Source organism: Piliocolobus tephrosceles, chromosome 19, assembly GCF_002776525.5.
Source record: "Piliocolobus tephrosceles isolate RC106 chromosome 19, ASM277652v3, whole genome shotgun sequence".
Classification (NCBI taxonomy): Eukaryota; Metazoa; Chordata; class Mammalia; order Primates; family Cercopithecidae; genus Piliocolobus; species Piliocolobus tephrosceles.
Genome location: NC_045452.1, coordinates 17,451,256 through 17,473,502, shown reverse-complemented (window position 1 = coordinate 17,473,502; position 22,247 = coordinate 17,451,256). Strand labels below are relative to the sequence as shown.

At 45.6% G+C, this 22,247-nt stretch overlaps 1 protein-coding gene across 8 annotated transcripts in view; it reads right to left on the bottom strand.

The window, feature by feature from the left end:
* Nucleotides 1-19,080, bottom strand: part of APOL5 (apolipoprotein L5) — a 34,417-nt gene extending 15,337 nt beyond the window's left edge. For 3 of the 8 annotated variants that reach the window (XM_026449674.1, XM_026449679.1, XM_026449680.1), the window contains exons 1-5: nucleotides 18,879-19,080; nucleotides 13,803-13,929; nucleotides 12,776-12,918; nucleotides 9,143-9,319; nucleotides 4,283-4,394 (exon numbers count right to left, since the gene is read on the bottom strand). In XM_026449674.1, the coding sequence (XP_026305459.1) occupies nucleotides 4,283-4,394; nucleotides 9,143-9,202 (172 nt within the window). In that variant the 5' untranslated portion in view covers nucleotides 9,203-9,319; nucleotides 12,776-12,918; nucleotides 13,803-13,929; nucleotides 18,879-19,080. Of the gene's footprint in view, nucleotides 1-4,282; nucleotides 4,395-8,053; nucleotides 8,135-9,142; nucleotides 9,718-12,775; nucleotides 12,919-13,802; nucleotides 13,941-18,878 lie in introns of those variants that run through there. The other 5 variants (XM_026449678.1, XM_026449681.1, XM_026449676.1 and 2 more) reach the window with 4 other exon arrangements.
* Between the last annotated feature and the right edge of the window lie 3,167 nt (nucleotides 19,081-22,247).

Below are 22,247 nucleotides of genomic sequence, written 5' to 3'. Positions count from 1 at the left end.
CTTTTGGAAGGATAATTTAGGGTATCTTTCTTTTTTGTTTTGTTTTGTTTTGTTTTGGAGACGGTCTCATTTTGGCAACTAGGCTGGAGTGCAGTGACACAATCTTGGCTCACCGCAATAACCTCCCAGGCTCAAGTGATCCTCCTGTCTTACCCCCACCAAGTGGCTGGGACTACAGGTGTGTGCCACCATGCCCAGCTAATAAATATATATATTTGTAGAGATGCGGATTTGTCATGTTGCCCAGGCTGATCTCTTAACTCCTGAGCTCAAACAATCCACCCTCCTTGGCCTCCCAAAGTGCTAGGATTACAGGTGTAAGCCACTGCACCTGGCCTTCTCAGGGTGTCTCTTAACATGAGAAGTACACATGCCTGACACTCATCATCCCACCTCTAGAAATTCACCCATCACAGACACAACACAACGGCAGGTACACAGAAAAACATGTGCAGATGTTCATCCAGTTATTTGAAGTTGTATAAAGGAAATGAAAACAATTTGAAAAATCCATGTCTGGGACTGTTTACATGAAAATAGAGCAATACAAAATAAAGGCTTACGGATGTGAAAAGGAATGAGGCAAATCTATGTAAAACTGACCTAGAAAGAGGTCTAGGATATATTAAGCAAAAGAAAAGAGGTTGAAGAAAATGTTCTTTATATTCTTTTCTCATTTTTTTTAAAGTACTATATATGTGATGTAGGAGTAGGGGAATATTCTCGAAGTAGATACACCAAATGTGAACAGGGAGGGAGATTTAGGGCTGGGGTGACAAAACACTTTTGCACTTTCCACTCATCTATGTTATTGAGCTTTGTTACCAAAGTAACGTGTTAGTTTTATAATAAAAGCCAATAGAAGCCAGGCCTGGCGGCTCACACCTGAAATCCCAGCGCTTTGAGAGGCTGAGGCAGGCAGATCACCTGAGGTCAGGAGTTTGAGACCAGCCTGGCCAACATAGTGAAACACTGTCTCTACTAAAAATACAAAAATTAGCCAGGCATGGTGGCGGGCACCTGTAGTCCCAGCTACTTGGGAGGCTGAGGCAGGAGAATCTCTTGAACCCAGGAGGTAGAGGTTGCAGTGAGCTGAGATTGCACCACTGCACTCCAGCCTGGGTGACAGAGCGAGACTCCGTCTCAACAACAACAAAAGCCAATAGAATAAAAAGATTTTAATGAGATTTATTATCCATTTTTTATCATTATAAAATCTCCAGCTTGTACAGTAATGCATGGGGTGCTGGGAATGCTGCCAAGCACATGGTAAGACAAACAAAGTCTGACAAATTCATACTGTTAAAATATTCATATTGTCTTCTTTTTTTGTTTGTTCTGTGTAAATTTTTCTAACTTGTTATTTTGGCCTTTTGTGTCCTATTTATTTCAGGCTATCTCTTGGATGTAGAAAATTACTCAAATCTGATTTTGACCCAATCTGATACTCTTCTTCATGTTATTCATATTCATATTAATTATTTTCTGTTATAATTGTTCAACTTGGATTTGTCGCATTATTTTAGGCATTCTGCTTTGTATTTCTTGGCTCTCTTCCTATGCTCTACGTAGATAGGTACGGTGCAGAGGTTTTAGCTGATGCAGTGAGTGGTTTATTGTGGCAGCCCGGAGCTTCACCTTGAAGGTAGAGATGTGTCCTGTCTGTGCTTTCCTGCCTATTCTGTATATGCCCAGTAAATGGCAGATACTGAACAACACTTAGAATAAGACCTCATCTGGCCGGGCATGGTGGCTCACGCCTGTAATCCCAGCACTTTGGGAGGCCAAGGCGGGCGGATCATGAGGTCAGGAGATTGAGACCATCCTGGCTAACACGGTGAAACCCTGCCTCTACTAAAAACACAAAATAATCAGCCGGGCGCGGTGCCAGGCGCCTGTAGTCCCAGCTACTCAGGAGACTGAGGCAGGAGAATGGCGTGAACCCGAGAGGCGGAGCTTGCAGTGAGCCGAGATCGCGCCACTGCACTCCAGCCTGGGGGACAGAGCGAGACTCTGTCTCAAAAAAAAAAATAATAATAATAATAAGACCTCATTGTTCATGACACTAAGTTTTGTTTTTTTATGTATGTATGTATTTAATTTTTGATACACAGTCTTGCTCTGTGGCCCAGGCTGGAGTACAGTGGCATGATCTCGGCCTTGCAACCTCTGCCTCCCTGGTTCAAGCGATTCTCCTGCCTCAGCCTCCAGCGTAGCTGGGATTATGGGTGTGCACCACCATGCCCAGTTAATTTTTGTATTCTTAATAGAGACGGGGTTTCACCATGTTGGCCAGGCTGTCGACCTCCTGGCCTCAGGTGATCCATCCGGCCACTTCAGCCTCCCAAAGTGCTGGGATTAAAGTCCTGAGCCACTGCGCCCAGCTGACACTAATGTTTAAAATCTTGCTCAGCCCTCCCTGCTGTACCGGGCTAGAATAGATCTTGGGAGATGACTCTATTACACTTTATTTTGGGGAGGAGGCAAGAAGGGAGTGAGCAGGCCTGAGACCCAGCAAAGGCAGAGGATGATCAAATAGCGGGAGTGGGAGAACCACTGGACGGGTTCTGGGTCTGTCCATGAAACGGGCTCACAGTTTCCTTCCAGTTAAAATCATCTCCTATGCAACTTTTGTGCTTCATACATAGGATGAGAGGTCAAACAACGTCAACTTGTGTTTGATTATGTACACAGCTGTTTCACGAACCATCATATTTCATAATTGATCCATTTCTGATAATTTAAAAATGCGTCTTCCACTGAGAAAGCTCAGAATATCACACTGAGGGGTGAGAAAGAACTGCCCTTCTCCCCCTGCTTTGCCTCCCAAAGAGGGCGTTAGACTCTTCTGAGTGGTTTCCATTACAAGACACCCAGGGGGCCACCTTCAGTGGAGGCTGTGGCCACTGTGCTCAGGGATCACACACAGATGCAAGGAGCCCGCTCCTCGCTCCTGCCTCCTCTCTCAACATGGAGTTTGAGTTCATTTATCTTGCTTTCTCACCTCTTCTCAGTCGGGCACCCTGCTGCATTCATCGCTGGAGGACAGAGTGGTCCTGAACTTGGAGTCTGGTTTTAGAGAGAGGGAGAGGCTCATATAGACCTAAGCCATGTAGTTCAGTCCATTCTGCCAGAGAGCTCCGCCCTGGAGAGTCAGCCCCATGCCAGAAGGGAAAATGAAGCATTGTCCTTTTCTGCTGCTACTGTTTGCCATTGTCCCTCATGCTAATATGTCCCTCAGGGGCCATGTAGTGAGAAGGCATGGCTGGGCCAAAAACTAATCTAGGCACTTCTGGAATTCTCCACCACACAACCAGATAGCAGTGCCTGGACTGACCACAAAACTGAACCCATTAAGAGTTGCAGGCGTGGCTGGGCGCGGTGGCTCATGCCTGTAATCCCAGCACTTTGGGAGGCTAAGGCGGGCGGATCACAAGGTCAGGAGATCGAGACCATCCTGGCGAACACGGTGAAACCCCATTTCTACTAAAAATACAAAAAATTAGCCAGGCATGGTGGCGGGCGCCTGTAGTCCTAGCTACTCGGGAGGCTGAGGCAGGAGAATGGTGTGAACCCGGGAGGTGGAGGTTGCAGTGAGCCAAGATCGCGCCACTCTACTCCAGCCTGGGAGAGAGCCAGACTTTGTCTCAAGAAAAAAAAAAAAGAGTAGCAGGGCCCGCACGGAGGAAAAACACAATTTTTTTTTTTTTTTTTTTGACAGAATCTTGCTCTGTCACCCAGGCTGGAATGCAGTAGCGCAGTCTCAGCTCACTGCAACCTCCACCTCCCAGGTTCAAGCGATTCTCCTGCCTCAGCTTTCCGAGTAGCTGGGATTACAGGTGCGCATCACCATGCCTGGCTAATTTTTGTAATTTTAGTAGAGATGGGATTTCACCATGTTGGCCAGGCTGGTCTTAAACTCCTGACCTCAAGTGATCCACCTGCCTCAGCCTCCCAAAGTGCTGGGATTACAGGCTTGGCCACTACGGCCAACACAGATGTTGTATTCTGACTTGAGTATGTATCCGGATCTGAGGTTCGTGAAGTACAGTCACCATAGCTAAGGAAACCAGGATGAGAGGTCTCTAATTATAGGAGGAGCGTGAGCAGAATCTCATGGGAAATAGGGCAGGAAAGGGACTGTAGTTCCTCACCTTCACTTTCGGACCTGGGATCAGCCACATCCAGTACCTCAAGTCACTTCATAATCTCTAGCATCTCCCATCGTAGGTGGGGACAGCGAGCCGGGGTCAAGAGAACTTACTGAACAGGGGAGGATTACCTGGGTGGATTTTGGTTGGCGCTGCAGTCATGGTGTCTCTGAGGATCCCTTGGCGCTTCTCTCTCTGTAGGTGACAATGGATCCTGGGCCGGAAGAGATGCAGCTTCCCCTCCTAAAGAAGAAAACCAACCCCACAGTCATTCAGAGAGGTAGTGAGTGACTGGGCGCCATATGGGGCTGAGGCCTGATGACTCCAAGATGGGAATCGTAAACAGATAAAATCCACGGAGGATGGAGAGCCTGAAGGGGAGAAGAGCACTGAGGCTGGAGCTGGGAAACACCAATGGTAGGTAGAGGGGTCGAGGAATAACTCAGAGGAAGCTGCCCCGGAGAGGGTGCAGGGAGGGACCCCAGCATCTGTTTCTTTTGCTGTCAAGCCTCTCACTGTCTCCATAATAATACAGTAACTCTCAGAAGTGCTTGCAAAGACTTCTGGTTTGAACATGAATGGATCACATTCTCAATTTCTCTTCTTTCAAAAATTACCCATAAGCAACAAGGAAAATGAAACAGACACCATCTATTAGAGACTACGAGAAACAGATAAACTAGATTAAAAGGATGCCGAAAGCAATGGGAATGAGCAGGGCTTTGGGAGGAAGAGGAGAGAGGATGTTGATAAATGCAAATTTCAGGTGAGGGGTATCCCCAAAGTGCAACAATAAAACGCTGTGTTCAAAGTAGTAAGTCTAAGGTGTACAGGTTGGCAGTGAATCCGGATTGGTTTCACAAAGCAGTGAAGATATGACTAAATGAGGAAACACAGTGAGACAAGCCTTGTTTGTAGGAAGCAGTTTGTTTTTGAGGCAGAGAGGGGAAAACACCTTACATTGTGAACAATCTGAAAACTGCCAATTCCATTGCTGGGGAGAAATATATACCAGAAATTCAGGTAGAAGGCTTAGGTCATAAAGAACAGTTCTGCTATCCTAGAACACAGCCCTGGCTTTTTTCTATTTAATTTTCCCTAAGTAAAATTAAAGAAGAAAAGAAGAAAAGCCATCAACACAAGGTCTACACACAAAAAAATTAATAACAAAAAAACCCCCAATTTTTAAAATGGACAAAGGACGTGAATAGATATTTCTCCCAATATGTGCCAATGAGCATGTGAAAAGATGCCCAACGTCTCTAATCATTAGGAAAATGCAAATCAAAACCACAATGAAGTTAGGCACGGTGGCTTATGCCTGTAATCCCAGTATGTTGGGAGGCTAAGGTAGGAGGATCGCTTCAAGCTAGGAGTTCAAGACCAACCTGGGCAACAACAGCGACACTCTTGTCTCCACAAAAATTAAAAAATAATAATTATTTTGAAAACCACATGAGATACCACTTCACGCTTACGTGGATGACTCTTACCAAAAAATAAAAATGAGCCGGGTGTGGTGGCTCATGCCTGTAATCCCAGCACTTTGGGAGGCTGAGGCAGGTGGATCACCTGAGTTCAGGAGTTCAAGACCAGCCTGGCCAACATGGCCAAACCCCATCTCTACTAGAATACAAAAATTAACCAGGTGCGGTGGTGACACCTGTAATCCCAGCTACTCGGGAGGCTGAGGCAGGGGAATCACTTGAACCCAGGAGGCAGAGGTTGCAGTGAGCTGAGATCACACCACTGCACTCCAGCCTAGGTGACAAGAGCAAAACTCCATGAGGGAAGGAAGGAAGGGAGGGAGGGAGGGAGGGAAGGAAGAAAAGAAAGAAAGAAAAACATGGTGTGATATATATTGTGGAGAAGTTGGAATGCTTGTGAATTGCCGGTTGGAGTGGAAAATAATGCAGCTACTGTGTAAGATAGCTGGTCCATAAAAAACAACATGTTTTTCACCCTGTGTGAAATAACAGGGAGGTTCCTCAAAAAATTAAAAATAAAACTAACATATGATCCAGCAATTCCACTTCTCCATATATATATATATACCCAAAAGAATTGAAAGCAGGGTCTCAAAGAGTTATTTGTATACCAATGGTTATAGCAGAATTATTTACAATAGCCAAAATGTGGAAACAAGCCAACTGTCCATTGATGGATGAATGGATGAACAAAAGGTGATACATATACACCATGAACTATTATTCCTCCTCAAGAAAGAAGGATGTCTTTTTTTTTTTTTTTTTTTGAGACGGAGTCTCGGCCTGTCGCCCAGGCTGGAGTGCAGTGGTGTGGTCTCAGCTCACTGCAAGCTCTGCCTCCCTGGTTCACAGCATTCTCCTGCCTCAGCCTCCCGAGTAGCTGGGACTACAGGCACCTGCCACCACGCCTGGCTAATTTTTTGTATTTTTAGTAGAGATGGGATTTCACCGTGTTAGCTGGGATGGTCTCAATCTCATGACCTCATGATCCACCCGACTCGGCCTCCCAAAGTGCTGGGATTATAGGCGTCAACCGCGCCGGGCCTGTTTTTTTTTTTTTTAAGACGGAGTCTCGCTCTGTCGCCCAGGCAGGGGAGTGCAGTGGCACAATCTAGGCTCACTGCAAAGCTCCACCTCCCAGGTTCATGCCATTCTCCTGCCTTAGCCTTCCGAGTAGCTGGGACAACAGGCACCCGCCACCACGCCCGGCTAATTTTTTGTATTTTTAGTACAGACAGGGTTTCAGCGTGTTGGCCAGGATGGTCTCAATCTCCTGACCTCATGATCCGCCCGCTAGGCCTCCCAAAGTGCTGGGATTACAGGCGTCAGCCACTGAGTCCAGCCTGTTGTTGTTTGAGACAGAGTTCCGCTATTGTTGCCCAGGCTGGAGTGCAATGGCGTGATCTCGGCTCACAGCAACCTCCCCCTCCCGGCTTCAAGTGATTCTCCTGCCTCAACCTCCCGAGTAGCTGGGATTACAGGCATGTGCCACCATGCCCGGCTAATATCTTATTTTTAGTAGAGATGGGGTTTCACTATGTTGGCCAGTCTGGCCTTGAACTTCTGACCTCACATTATCCACCCACCTTGGCCTCCCAAAGTGTTGGGATTACAGGGCTGAGCCACGGTGCCTGGCCAGAAGGAAGTTGACCCATGCTACAGCATGGATGAACCTTAAAGACATTCTGCTAGGTGAAATAAGTCACTCACAAAAGGACACACGCTGTAGGATTTCCCTCATATGGGATTCTTAGGGTAGTCAAATTCATGAAGCTAGGGAGAGGAGTGGTGGTTGCCAGGGGCTGGGGGAGGGGAATGAGGAGTTATGTTTACTTGGGGCAAAGTTTCAGTTTTGCAAGAGTTCTGTGGATGATGGTGGCCATGGCTGCACAACAATGTGAGTGCACCTAATGCCACTGACTGGTACACTTAACAATGCTTGAAATAGAAAACTTTAGGTTATACATATTTCACTATAATTAAAATGAATACACACACACACACACATTTATAGGCATTAAGTATATAGACAAAAAGGGATTGGGTGAGGTGGTTCACACCTGTGATGCTAACACTTCAAGAGGCCAAAGCGGGAGGATCACTTGAGCCCAGAAGTTCAAGACCAACCTGGGCAACAAAGTGAGACCCTGTCTCTACAAAAAAAAAAAAAGAAAAAAATTAGCCAGGTGTAGCAGTGCACACCTGTAGCCCAGCTACTTGGGAGATTGAGGTAGGAGGATTGGTTGAGCCTGGGAGGTTGAGGCTGCAGTGAGCCGTAATCACAGCACTGCACTCCAGCCTGGGCAACACAGCAAGACCCTGTCTCAAAAAAAAACCCAAAAAACAAAAAAACAGAAAGACCTAAAGGCAGACAGCAACAGCAGCAAAAACAAAGGGCAGATAAAGAACACTCACCAGAAACGTGCTGCCAGCAGGCTGATGGAAACTATCATTCTTCTGTAATTAATTTTATTAAAGTTGGTGAAGCAATTTCCCCTACAATGTAAGAGCATAAAACAGAGATGTGAGGGCTCACAGGAAACATGGCAAGGTAATAGGAGGAAAGTAAATGGAAGCTGGTGGAGCTTAGGAAAGAAGAGAAGAGAGAAATAAACTCATTACAAAAAATCAATGCTCACTGGATTTTTTACAAGAGAAAACAGACACTATTAAAAAAAAGACATAGAAGACAGGGATGCAGTTAAAATAAAGTGCTGAGAAAAAGTTTAGCAAAAACATATGGAATAGGTAGGAATTCTGCTAATGCCAACATATGCTCCTTAGAATCCTCAAAGAAGAAAACTGGAAAATGTGAACAAATATTTAAAGATAAAATTCAAGAAATATTTCTAGATATAAGAGAGCACAGTCGGTCCCAGGAAAAATGATTGCTGAATGATGGCAGCAGGGAAAATGTAATGAAGTTACTAGATTTCAGATACAACAAAGGAATTTCTTGAGCAACCAAGCATGTTGGCTTCAGACTTTCCAGAACATTCACAGCACAGAAAAACAGACTGGCGCCTACAATAGCCGTGAAAATAGAAACTCTCAGAAGTGTGTGTGTGTGAAAATTTTGTGTGTTTTATACCTTAGTATAATTTTTTTGACATGCTATTAGTTCTTCAGAGCATAGATGAAAATACATTTTGATTCATAATACTATCTTAGCTTTGCTCTTTTGAATCTATCTAGATACTGATAAAGATGATATCTTTTAAGCTTTTTATTTGAAACCTGCACACACATATGTTTTGCCTGTTCTTGATAACAAATGTTAACACTTTGATACGCAAAAGGAAGTGAACACAGGTCATTTTGAGTCCACCACCCATGGTAACCACCATCCACACTAATCTTTTGACTGACATATCATTTAATGAAAAAAAAGACTTGACATCCATTTTCTCATGTACCACTCAAAATAACATTGTAAGGTAAGCACATTTGTTACTCGCATTGTGTAGCCAAGGAAATTAAAGTTCATTTGGTTGAAGTACTGACCTGGGTCACCCCGTTGTCACAGTCTGTGGGCACAGGGTAGCTACCTCGAGAGATCCACATTTTGTTCCTGTATGGGTCCGCACAACATGACAGTAACTGGAATTTCAGGCAGATGAGCTGAGGCAGCTGTGAGCAAGGAGTCCAAGGGTTCAGGTCACTGGTGACCACTGCCTGCCCCTATAAATATATAACCACTCAAGGGAGTTGCATCAATATTCTGGTCTTCTCATCAGAAACAATCAGCACAGAGGAAAGCGTGTATTTACCTTGGAACAGAACCATGACCATGGACAGCTCTGCCCCTTCTGCCCTTTTTAATCCAAGCAATGTTTGTGAAGAGCACAGATGTGACCCTGACGGTTCCTGACAAACCAGCACTGCCCAGACTACTGTGTAAATGATTCCCTGGAGACCTTATCAAATTGCTGATTGTGTTTCAGGAGGTCTTGGACAGGACAGGGCCTTGAATTCTGTATTTCTTTCTTTTTTTTTTTTTTTGAGACGGAGTTTCACTCTTGCTGCCCACTCTTGGAGTGCAGTGTTGCAATCTCGGCTCACTGCAACCTCCACCTCTCGGGTTCAAGCGATTCTCCTGCTTCAGCCTCCTAAGTAGCTGGGACTACAGGTGCATGCCACCACTCCCAGCTAATTTTTGTAATTTTAGTAGAGACAGGGTTTCACCATGTTGGCCAGGCTGGTCTCGATTTCTTCTTTTTTTTTTGCCTTTTGAGATGGAGTCTTGTTCTGTCTCCCAGGCTCGAGTGCAGTGGTGCGATCTTGGCTCACTGCAACCTCTGTCTCCTGGGTTCAAGCAATTCTCCTGCCTCAGCCTCCCGAGTAGCTAGGACTACAGGTGCATGCCACCACACCCAACTAATTTTTTTGTATTTTCAGTAGAGACGGGATTTCACTGTGTTGCTCAGGCTGGCCTCAAATGACCTCAAATGATCTGCCTGCCTCGGCCTCCCAAAGTGTTGGGATTACAGGCATGAGCCACCGCATCCAGCCGGAATTCTGTATTTCTAACCGAACTCCCACATGACACCGATGCTGTCAGTCTTGAAGAGAACAGAATAGTCAGGTGGTAAGAAACCCTTCTCCAGGGCGCCATGGCTCTCAGGCTAAGGTCAAGGGCTTTTTCTGTGGTTTCCATGACTTGATGAGAGGCCCCCCACCACTCTCCAACCTCCTCCTTTACTCTCGTTACTGAACAGTCCCTTGGTCAACAAAAGGCCCATTTCCAGCAAACATGAAGAACTCCTATAATTAGTAAGAAGAAGATAAACAGTCCAATAGAAAAGTGGATGAGAAACTTGAATAGGTACTTCACAAAAGAAGATATCCAATGGCCAGAAAATATTTGAAAAGATGCTCAACCTCATTAGTGCAGTCATTCATCACCAAACGAACGGGACACATTCTGAGAAACGCATCCTTAGGCAATTTCATCATTGCACAAACATCACAGAGTGTATTTACACAAACCTAGGTGGTCTGGCCTATTCCATGCCTAGGCCACGTGGTATGGCCTATTGCTCCCAGGCTACACGCCTGTACAGCACGCGCTTGTACCAAATATTGCAGGCAACTGTAACACAATGGTAAGTATTTGTGTCTCTAAACATCTCTAAATATAGAAAAGGGACAGTAAAAATATGATATAAAAGATTAAAATGGGCTGGGCACGGTAGCTTACACCTGTAACCCCAGGACTTTGGGAGGTCAAGGCTGGCGGATCACCTGAGGTCAGGAGTTTGAGACAAACCTGGCCAACATGATGAAATCCTGTCTGTACTAAAATAAAAAATTAGCCGGGTGTGGTAGCGCATGTCTGTAATCCCAGCTACTTGGGAGGCTGAGGCAGGAGAATCACTTGAACCCGGGAGGCAGAGGTTGCAGTGAGCTGAGATCGCATCACTGCACTCCAGCTGTGACAGAGTGAGATTCAATCTCAGAAAGAAAAAAAAATCCATTATAATTTTATGGGAGCACTATTGTATATGCAGTTCATCTTTGACCAAAACATCGTTATGCACTGTGTGACTGTAATTTGTATTTAATTTTTTTCTCTTTTTTTTCTTTTGCTTAAAGACCAGTGTGATAGTATGTAATTTATAATTAGGCAAATGCAAATTAAAAGCGCAATGATAGACACACCCTTCCCAGGCTGTGAAGCGTCATCACGTGTTGAAGACCTGCCCTCCGCACACCGGGGAGACCCCAGACCTTCCAGGCCAGTGTCTGACAGCACTCACAGGCCTGACTCTTCATCAAAGTCCTGCAGAGCCCTAAGATCTCATTGCATGAAAAATGCACTCACATCATCAGCTCCCAAGCCAAACAACGCGGAGGAGTCTGAAAGGGGAAAAGGGGATGTGTTGCAGAAGTCAGGGACCCTGAACGGAGGGACCAGCTGAAGCCGAGGCAGAAGAACATAAATTGTGAAGATTTCACGGACATTTATTAGTTCCCCATATTAATACTTTTATAATTTCTTTCTTTTTTTTTTTTTTTTTTTGAGACGGGAGTCTCGCTCAGTCACCCAGGCTGGAGTGCAGTGGCCAGATCTCAGCTCACTGCAAGCTCCGCCTCCCGGGTTTACGCCATTCTCCTGCCTCAGCCTCCTGAGTAGCTGGGACTACAGGCGCCCGTCACCTCGCCCGGCTAGTTTTTTGTATTTTTTAGTAGAGACGGGGTTTCACCGTGTTAGCCAGGATGGTCTCGATCTCCTGACCTCGTGATCCGCCCGTCTCGGCCTCCCAAAGTGCTGGGATTACAGGCTTGAGCCACCGCGCCCGGCCTGTACCATATGATTTCTATAAAAAAATGACAAGCACATTACTATTGGTTTAATAACTTTCTGTTTGGACGAACGGAGGCAAGATGGTGCACATCCGGGTTCTTCATCCCCCCTCCCAACTTTTCCAGGGCGCACGAAAATGCAGCCGGCGCCCAGGGAGGGTGCAGACCAACTGGGCATGCGCCAGGTGACGTCAATCTGAAGAGACCAAGATTTACCTGGTCGCACCTGCGGAGCGCCCCTGACACGCCCATGCCCCACCTATTGCCCTCCCACTCCTAGAAAAGCCGCTCTCCGCCATTGAGCCAGGCAGCCTTCTCACAGCCCTGGAGGCCTTCTTGCAGCCCCACTCCTGTCGGGATGTCGGGACTGTGGGAAGTCTGTCGGAGAGCCCCACCGCAGGGGGACTCTGCCGGCCTCCTTTGCCGGAGGCCGACAGACTTCTCCCGCACACCTTAGGTTACCAAAATAAACTGCAGTTTTGCTGTTACACTTGCCTACCCGCTGGTTCTTTTGCGCCCGCTCGGCTGGTCTTAGAAAAACAAGACACTTTCTACTTATTAATAGGTCTTGGACTTACACTGCTACCAATACCAGGGAAAATGCATTTTTTTTTTTTTTGCCATGACTGAATTATTTGAAAGTAAATGGGTTACTACTGAAAACACAGCTACCACTTGCATGGCTATGACCAAAATAGTACCATTCACATACACAATTTTGTAGTACTATTTTCAAGTAAACTGTTTTCCAAACCCTGACTGCTACACTGAAGTACGTTACATTTTGGGTGAAATTTTTCTAAAAAGAAATAAATTTCAAGTGACTCTTACTTGTTTTGATTGCTTGTTTTTAAGTTCATGACATGCTAAGATTCCTTCAGAGGACTTTATTTCCTCTTCTCAGTGTAAATTATCTTATATCTTTCCCAGGTTTTTCGAAGTGATCCTCAATATTCTGGTCTTTCCATTTGTTTCTGTGGGGGAAAAGAAAGAGATCAGCCTGTTACTGTGTCTATATAGAAGGAGTAGACATAAGAGACTCCATTTAGTTCTGTATTTGAGATGCTGTTAATCTGTGACCCTACCCCCAACTTTGTCCTTGCAAGAGACATGTGCGAAGGTGATTTAAGTTTAAAAGGATATCGGGCTGTGCAGGATGTGTCTTTGTTAAACAAGTACCTGAAAGAAGCTTGATGGTTAAAAATCCTGCCCGTCCCGTCCCTGGGCAATGGAACATCTCGGTGTAAAACCCATTGTGTGCCTTGTTTACTGAGTAAGGAGAAACCGCCTTTAGGAATAAGGTGGGGCTTGCTGGAGCAATACTGCTAAAAGGTTTATGGAGATATTTGCATATGCATCTCAAGGCACATCATTTTCCTTTAAACTTATTCATGTTAAAAGGATTTTTGTTCTTATGTCTTACTGCTGATTTCCTCCCTACAATGATCCTATTTTCTAGCTACTCCCTTATTTTTTAGATGGTAAAGATAATTATCAATAAATACTAAGGGAACTCAGAGGCCGGTGCCAGTGTGGGTCCTCTGAAAACACAGCACCGGTCCCCTGGGCCCCTCTTTTCTTTCTCTATACTTTGTCTCTGTGTATTATTTCCTTTTCTCAAGTCTCTTGTCCCACCTAACGAGAAGCACCCACAGGTGTGGAGGGGCAGGCCACCCCTTCAGTTTCCTAAAATGCAGATCCAAACCATAGAAACATTACTAGATTTCATGTTCATTGTACACAGTGCCCATGCCTGATTTCTTCACCAAATCCTTCCCTTGCCCCATTCCAAATCACAAATAGCACTGATGATAGGGAAATACTTCCATAATTAAGTGAAATGTGTTGTCATTCTCACCTATAGAAGCCAGGTTCCTGCAGGTTTCCTGCATCACTTCTCTGTAGAGATTCTTCAGAGAAGAATCTAGCAAAGCCCATTCCTCCTGGGTAAAGTTCACAGCCACATCCTCAAAAGCCACGGAGTCCTAGAATATTCCACACATGTGGATAGAAGGATGGGTGAGACTGACAGCACTGGGAATCTATACTCAATTCATAAGCTGTTTACATGATTCTAAAATTTCCAAGCATTTATTCTACGACTTGATTGTCACAACTCTTACTCTGTTCACACATACTCCCTCCCACACAGCAGTACTAACGCTAGAATTGAACTATTCAAAAAGGCAACAGCAAAGTAGAAACACCCATCTCATTAGAGAATCCAGGGAGTAAGATGTGCTGCTAGGAGTTACCTTTAACTTCACTTTGTGCATTTCTAGTATCTGTCATAATAAAGTCCTACCTGATGTGCATAAGTGAGTTAATATTATCAGTCCTGAGACTACTTATTCTTAAAAACGCCTGCTCGCAAAGTTCCATCTTTGTTTGTATTAGTAACTTACATTTTGAAAGGGATTCCACCAACCTAAGTAATAAGAACAACTCTCTGCATCTAAATGGCTTATGCAATATATTTGCCAAAACTTTTTCTGCTGAAGGTCTATTATTTTGTGTCACTGCAGTGGGGTGCTTAGGAAACCAGACACCAAAACACAGTCTGAAAGTAAGTGTTCAATGAGTTTCCCTGGTAGACAATATTTTACATGTGCTGTCCACTTGTTAACTGGGGAGTTGAGGCCATTCCATGGGATTACACCAAGAGAGAATAGGCTTATTAAATTTAATTGAGTAGTAAATAAAACCAATAATTAACAATACTAATACAACAATTTTTACAACTTCTATTGCACAATGTCAAGGCAGAAAGGAATAAGAGGAAATATGACACGTTTTTTAAAATGACATTAATGTCACCACTTTCAGATGCTATTCCTATGAAATCACATAAATTCCCAAATCAGGTTTTTTTAGGCAAGAAAAACTACTTTTTCATACATAGTAAAAATGACAAAAGTCTAATGATTTTTAGTCATCTAAAAAAAGAGTGATGGCTTGTCTAACATACTTCTAAGATTTTCAAACGAAAATATTCAAGACAGCACAGTATTAGCAGAGAGATGAGCAAGCAGACCAAGGGAAAAAAAGTCTTAATGACCCAGCATTTATATGGAAAGTTGAGGAATGATAGAGTAGGCACTGTAGAATAGAAAAAGAAATCACATGCACTTTAAAATATGAGGCAAACCAGGCTGGCATCTACTTGAGAAAATGCATTGCATCCTTCTCTATTCCATGAACAATAGTCAACTTATAATCAAATATGAAAGATAAAACCAGGCCGGGCGCGGTGGCTCAAGCCTGTAATCCCAGCACTTTGGGAGGCCGAGACGGGCGGATCACGAGGTCAGGAGATTGAGACCATCCTGGCTAACACGGTGAAACCCCGTCTCTACTAAAAATACAAAAAAAAAAAAAAAAAAAACTAGCCGGGCGTGGTGGCGGGCGCCTGTAGTCCCAGCTACTCTGGAGGCTGAGGCAGGAGAATGGCGTAAACCCGGGAGGCGGAGCTTGCAGTGAGCTGAGATCCGGCCACTGCACTCTAGCCCAGGCGACAGAGCAAGACTCGGTCTCAAAAAAAAAAAAAAAAAAAAAAAGATAGATAAAACCAGAACACTTTCAGAAGTCACAGGAAGATATTTTTTTTTTATGAAGGATTAGCCAGAATTTTTTTTATGTAAGAAAAAAGTGATAAAGGAACAGACAAACTCAAACATATTAAAATTTAGGGAATAAAAAGAAAATAGAGTGGGCCGGGTGTGGTGGCTCACGCCTGTAATCCCAGCAACTTGGGAGGCTGAGGTGGGTGATCACCTGAGGTCAGGAGGTTAAGACCAGCCTGGCCAACATGGCAAAACCCCGTCTTTTTGTTGTTTGTTTGTTTTTTTGAGACGGAGTCTCGCGTTGTCGCTTGGGCTGGGGTGCAGTGGCAAGATCTTGGCTCACTGCAACCTCCACCTCCCAGGTTCAAGCAATTCTCTTGCCTCAGCCTCCCGAGTAGCTGGGATTACATACAGGTGCCTGCCACCACACTCAGCTAATTTTTCTGTATTTTTAGTAGAGACAGGGTTTCACCATGTTGGCCAGGGTGGTCTGCAATTCCTGACCTCGTGATGCGCCCACCTTGGCCTCCCAAAGTGCTGGGATTACAGGCATGAGCCACCGTGCCAGGCCTAAAACCCCGTGTTTACTAAAAATACAAAAATTAGCTGGGTGTGGTGGTGGGTGCCTATAATCCCAGCTACTCAGGAGGCTGACACAGGAGAATCACTTGAACCTGGGAGGCGGAGGTTGCAGTGAGCAGAGATGGTGCCACTGCACTCCAGCTGGGCTACAGAGCAAGACAGTGTCTCCAAAAAAACAAAAGCAACAAAAAAGACCCTCAGATATCCAGATAAGAGGATACAGATGTGTCCACTGTCATAAATTCTTCACCATGCTACAAGAGGGGAACTGACACTTTGGTGAATCTTTGTAAATCATCAATTTATCTATCACACTTTTATTTCACCAGTAGCATTTACAAAGCTAAGTCCTACAATTCCATTTGAAATTATCCTTAAAAAGAACAGACCTTTAAAACTTACTACACTCACTCTGGGGAAGAAATAAATACGAATTTTTAGCAAATAAAATACATCCTTTTACCTTGCCTCTTTGGAAATAGTATTTTTATCTTTCAAACTGTACTGACAAAATGTATCTTAAAATCAATGAAAAACTGAAACGCAAATAAGCAGATAAGCCTTTTCAAGGTAACAAATTCAGGGAGAGGCAGTGCTGACTCCAACACAGACCTAAGTGTCACGGCAGGCCACTCTATCCCTCGGGACACCCATCCTGTTCAGTAAAGTACTCAGTGACCACCTAGGAGGCACTGGCACTGCTCTTTGACCTCCTGTGTGCCTTAAGTGTATTTTAATATTCAGGTTCTTGCACATCCTCTCTGGGGTGGGTTTTCCTTGTCCTTTGGGACAGTTTTTCTCTCTTCACAAGTCTGAGACAATCTCGAGAGCAGAAATCATTTCTGCCTTTTCCTCTCAATATCAGCGTCCCATTGGCAGACCATCAATGCGTCTCCAAGGAATAAAAACTCGGGCTGGAGGAACAATTTTAATGACCTAACTTTCATGACATTACATTGTATTTGTTTGGACAAACGGAGGCAGGATGGTGCACTTCCGGGTTCTTCTTCACCACCAACTCTTCCCGTGTGTGCGAGAATGCAGCTGACGCCCGGGAAGGTGCAGATTAATCAGGCATGCACCAGGTGATGTCAATCCGAGGAGACCAAGATTTACCTGGTGGCACCTGCGGAGCGCCCCCCCTCCCCTGACATGCCCGTGCCCCGCCTATTGCCCTTCCACTCCTAGAAAAGTGGCTCCCAGCAGATGCGCTGGGGGCAGGCTTTCTCAGTCCCCACTCTTGTCGGGACTGTATTAGAAACTCCAATCCCCCCCCCACCCCCAGCTCCGGTCCCTGAAGCTAGATGACCAAAGAATAAATTTGCAGTTTTGCTTTTAGCCTTGCCTACTCGCTGGTTCTTTTGTGCCCACTCTGGTGGTCTTAGAAAAACAAATCAGTATTGTCCATTAATTTTAATGTCCTAAAATTTTAATGACCCTAAGGGGTCACCATTTTAGATGAAACTATACCAGGAGATTCCTCTAAGGCCAAGAGCATCCAGCTGCTCCCCTGAGAGACTCTACCCCCTACCTCAGGCTGTCCTTGGGGATGAGATGACCCCGGGGCTGATACTCACTAGACCCTCCAACAGACATGGCCACAGTGCCTATCCTGGGTCATGCCCAGACAGTTCTAAAATGCCAGGACTAGGAAAAGACAGGAGGGTGGCTGAGGACACAACACCCTGTAAAGTTTTCACAGGGGGACCTCAACCTAAAGACATTTTGGTAATATGTACACTTAGGAAAGATGAAGAGAGGCACAAAGATTTTTTTTACAGTAGAGTGTCAGATGATTTATTCTCCGCTTTCCTCTCATGTAAAATGTTTCGAAACAGAAAAATATTTTGGCCAAGGTGGCTCACGCCTGTAATCCCAGCGCTTTAGAAGGCCGAGGCAGGCGATCAGTTAAGGTCAGGAGTTCGAGACCAACCTAGCCAACATGGCGAAACCCTGTCTCTACTAAAAATACAAAAATTAGCTGGACGTGGTGGTGGGCGCCTGTAAGCTCAGCTACTTGGGAGGCTGAGGCAGAAGAATCTCTTGAACCCGGGAGTCAGAGGTTGCAGTGAGCTGAGACTGCACCATTGCACTCCAGCCTGGCGACAGGGCAAGACTCCGTCTCAAAAAATATATATATATATATAATATATACTATATATTATATAGTATATATGTGTATTGTATAATATATAATACATATAAAATTATAATATATTATATAATATTATATAATATATATATGGTTTGCTTCCTCATTAACCTTATCAAAGCCTCTCATTTAGCCTCTCACTAGCTTCCTCATTAACCTTATCAAAGCCTCTCATTTACGCCCCTCCTGAGGACCCTAAACCACAAATCATGACTGCGGTACCCGGTTTATGATTCGCCGTTTGCTCAAACACACCGTTTAACGTTTTAACAAAACCTCAGGTTAATTTCAGGGGGAGAAAGGTGGGACTGAAAGCTCCATGAACCACAGCTCCTCCGACGCTGGAACCCTGTACACCGAGTCGGGGCTCTCCCGGATCACCCTCCGGTCACCGCACTACCTGGGTGGGGGAGGCGCGGGGTTCCCGAGAGGGCTACGGCCGGCGGAAGTGGCGCCCACAGGTACAGACAGGACGCAGGGGTCCCGCTGCCCGCCCCGCCCGGCCCTGCACAGAAGGGGACTGAGGCCCGGCTGCGCCCGGCGACTCGGTCCGCAGGTTCCGCAGCCGATGGCTGGTTCCAGCAGGTTTCAATCAGCCCTCTTCCCCACTTCGGGAAGCCAGGCGCAGTCCACTCACCATTCCTCCTCTTCCCGGGTGTCCTGGCCTCAGCTAGGGATGTCTCAATACCCGCAGGTCACAGGGTGGCAGAGGCTGCGGCAGAGCCACCTGGGCCTCCCAGAGTCAAGAAGTAGCAGCGGAGACTAACAGCAAGAGCCTACTGTGGCGAAGGCAAGACAAAGCGCCCGCCAGCCAGATCCCGGAAGCCGCCCTCTCCTTTCCGGCGGCGCGCCTGATTGAAGGGTCCCCACCCCAGCGCGCCTGATTGTATGGGGCTTCAGGCCCCGCCCCCTCAGGCCCTGAGTGGCAGGAGGTTGCGATCTCACCTGAGGCTGGATGAGGCCAGAATGACCGTTTTGGCCTAGCAGTTTGTAGGGGGTGCGTCCTTCCTGCCCTGGGATCTGACCATGCAAGGAGGACATTCGCATTTAACCTTGTATACAAGGTTATAGCTATTTGTGCATTATATATATATAAAATTGCAAGCAATATAATGACAAATCTGTAACTGCCCAGTGGGTTCACCTTGCCCGCTACCTAGACAGAGCCGATTTCTCAAGACAGGGGAATAGCAATAGAGAAAGAGTAATTCACGCAGAGTCAGCTGTGCGGGAGACCAGAGTTTTTTTATTTTATTTTTCTGAAACAGAGTCTTGCTCTGTCTCCCAGGCTGGAGTGCAGCTTCGGAGTTTTATGATTATTCAAATCAGTCTCCCTGAGCATTTGGGGATAAGAGTATTTAGAAAGTTTATTTTGTCAAGGTTGGGGATGCTTGTGCATGACACAGCCTCAGGATGTCCTGATGACAGCTGCCCAAGGTGGTCAGAGCACAGCTTGGTTTTGCTGGAGATAAATACTCGGTGCCGCAAAGTGAAACCAACACTCAAGCTAAAGTTTTCTCAGCAACGCAATTTACTTCTGCGGAAGCGTGCTGCTCGCATCAATCACAATCGCCAAGAGCACAGGGAAAAAAGGAAAGCGGGGTTTTTATTCCTAACGCAATCCCTACCTCTGGCATGGGCTGGGGCCAGACCTCAAGATCTTAACTGACCCGGTTGGCTATTTGTGAATATTTTCCCAAATAAGCAAGGGGAAAGGGGGATGTGAGTTACAACGGTGGCACGTGTGGTTTCGAAGGGAGAAATGGGTGCAGAGCAGGTAACCAAGGGAACAGATGTGAGTTATCGATTAGAATTGACGGGAAGGTTGTTTACAGTAACTAAGGGCAAGCAGGCATGGAGAACAAGAAAGTTGAGTTCGAGAACAGAAAACAAGAACGTTAACTTGCCAAACCTTGGAAGGGAAACTGACTGTATCTGACAGTTTTATACATTTTAGGGAGACAGGAGACATCAATCAGCATATGTAAGAGGAACACTGGTTTGATCCGGTACAACCTGAAGCAAAAGTAGGTCACCTCGAAACCAGGAGGGGGGTTCCAGGTCACAGGTAGGTGAGAGACGAACGGTTGCATTCTTCTGAGTTTCTGATGAGCCTTTCCAAAGGAGGCAATAAGATATGCATTCTTCTCAGTGAGCAGGGGATGACTTTGAATAGCATGGGAGGCAGGTTTGCCCTAAGCAGTTCCCAGATTGACTTTTCCCTTTATCTTAGTGATTTGGGGGCCCCAAAATATTTTCCTTTCCAATTTCCCCCTTTTGTTTTAAAAATATTTTGGAGAAAGAATTTTAGAAGAAAATCGGTCTCTAGTGCCAGGTTTTGTCTGATTTCTCATGGAGTAGCTGGGATTACAGGCGCGCGACACCAAACCTGGCTATTTTTTTTTTTTTTTTTTTTGGTAGAAACAGAGGTCTCCCTCGGTTGCCCAGGCTGGTCTCTGGTGCCCAACGCGGGGCTCCCCGTAATCTCTACAAATAATCCAGTGAAGGAACACTAGAGCGTGGAAAGCGGAGGACGACCGACAAAGGACTCCCGAGTAGGTTTTCACTTGAAGCTCTAGGGTAAGTAGGGTGCTCGAAGAATTCCAGGGAAACCTGGGGAAAATATGGGTCAGGCTGAGAGTAAGTTCGCTAATTACTTAAGCTTTGTGCGGCAGTTACTGCGCCGCGAAGGGGTAATTGTGAGGACCCAAAATCTCACATCTTTGTTCCATCTGGTAGACAAGTATTCTCCTTGGTTCCCGGAATATGGAACCATGAATGTAAAAGATTGGGACAAGGTCGGATCAGACTGAAAACGAGCACAACAAGAGGGCCACCATATTCCCATCTCTGCTTGGTATGTGTGGTCTGCAATTAGAACGGCACTGGAGCCCTTTCACACTGAGGAGGAGGAGTTTCAGGATGACGTAGGAAAGTTGAATAATCAGGAGTCTAAGTATCAGCAAAGTGAACCATGACAATCTAGTTTAAAAAAGGGCGAGAAACCGGAAGGTATGTATGCTAATCTCCAAAAACTTATAAAAGAAACAGTGCCACCTACCGCGCCTTTAGGGGAAAGTCTGGAATGGCCACCCCCCAGGTCAGCCTTAGGAATTTTTGGAAGGGGAGCCTGACACGCGCCTTGCGGCTGCCACTGTTGCAGGCCCCGCCAGTAACTATGGCGAAGGGAAACTTCAGGCTTCTCCAACAGCCAGTTAGGATGCGGGAATGATCCAGGCTTGCCCACCTGTTAATTATGGTAGAAGAATGCTGCGAGCCGTTCCAAATACAAATGATGGCACAGGGACAATCCAGGCATCCATTCGCCAGGCACAAGAAATGGGGGATTTGAATGCTTGGCAGTTTCTGGTAATTATTTCGCCAGCTGAGGAGCCCAGAGAACTTGCTCAAGCATGCTTGGAGCTATTTCCTTTTAAAATAGTAAAAGACTTAAAGCAAGCAATTGGACAATATGGGCCAAATTCTCCTTATGTTCATTCCTTGTTACAATGTGTGGCTTATAACAGACGTTGAATACCTACGGATTGGGAGGCACTAGCCTGGTCCACCCTGTCCCCCTCTGAATTTCTCCAATTTAAAACCTGGTGGACGGATGAAGCAACAAATCAGGCACACAGAAATGCTCAAGCCCAACGTCCCGTTAATATCACATCTGATCAACTGCTTGGAATTGGACAGGCATGGGATACTCTAAATCAACAGATGGTAATGGGTGATGAGGCTGTTGATCAGCTCAGAACTATATGCAGAAGAGCCTGGGAAAAAATTCACGACCCTGCTACTGCTTATCCTTCTTTTCACACAGTTCAACAGGGTCCAAGGGAGCCTTATCCAGATTCTATTGCCCATTTGCAGGATGCGGCTCAAAAGGCTATTTCCGATTCTCATGCCAAGAAAGTGATCATTCAGCTGCTTGCTCATGAAAATGCTAATACAGAATGTCAGGCAGCAATTAGATCTGTTAAGGGAAAGGCAGATCTAAATG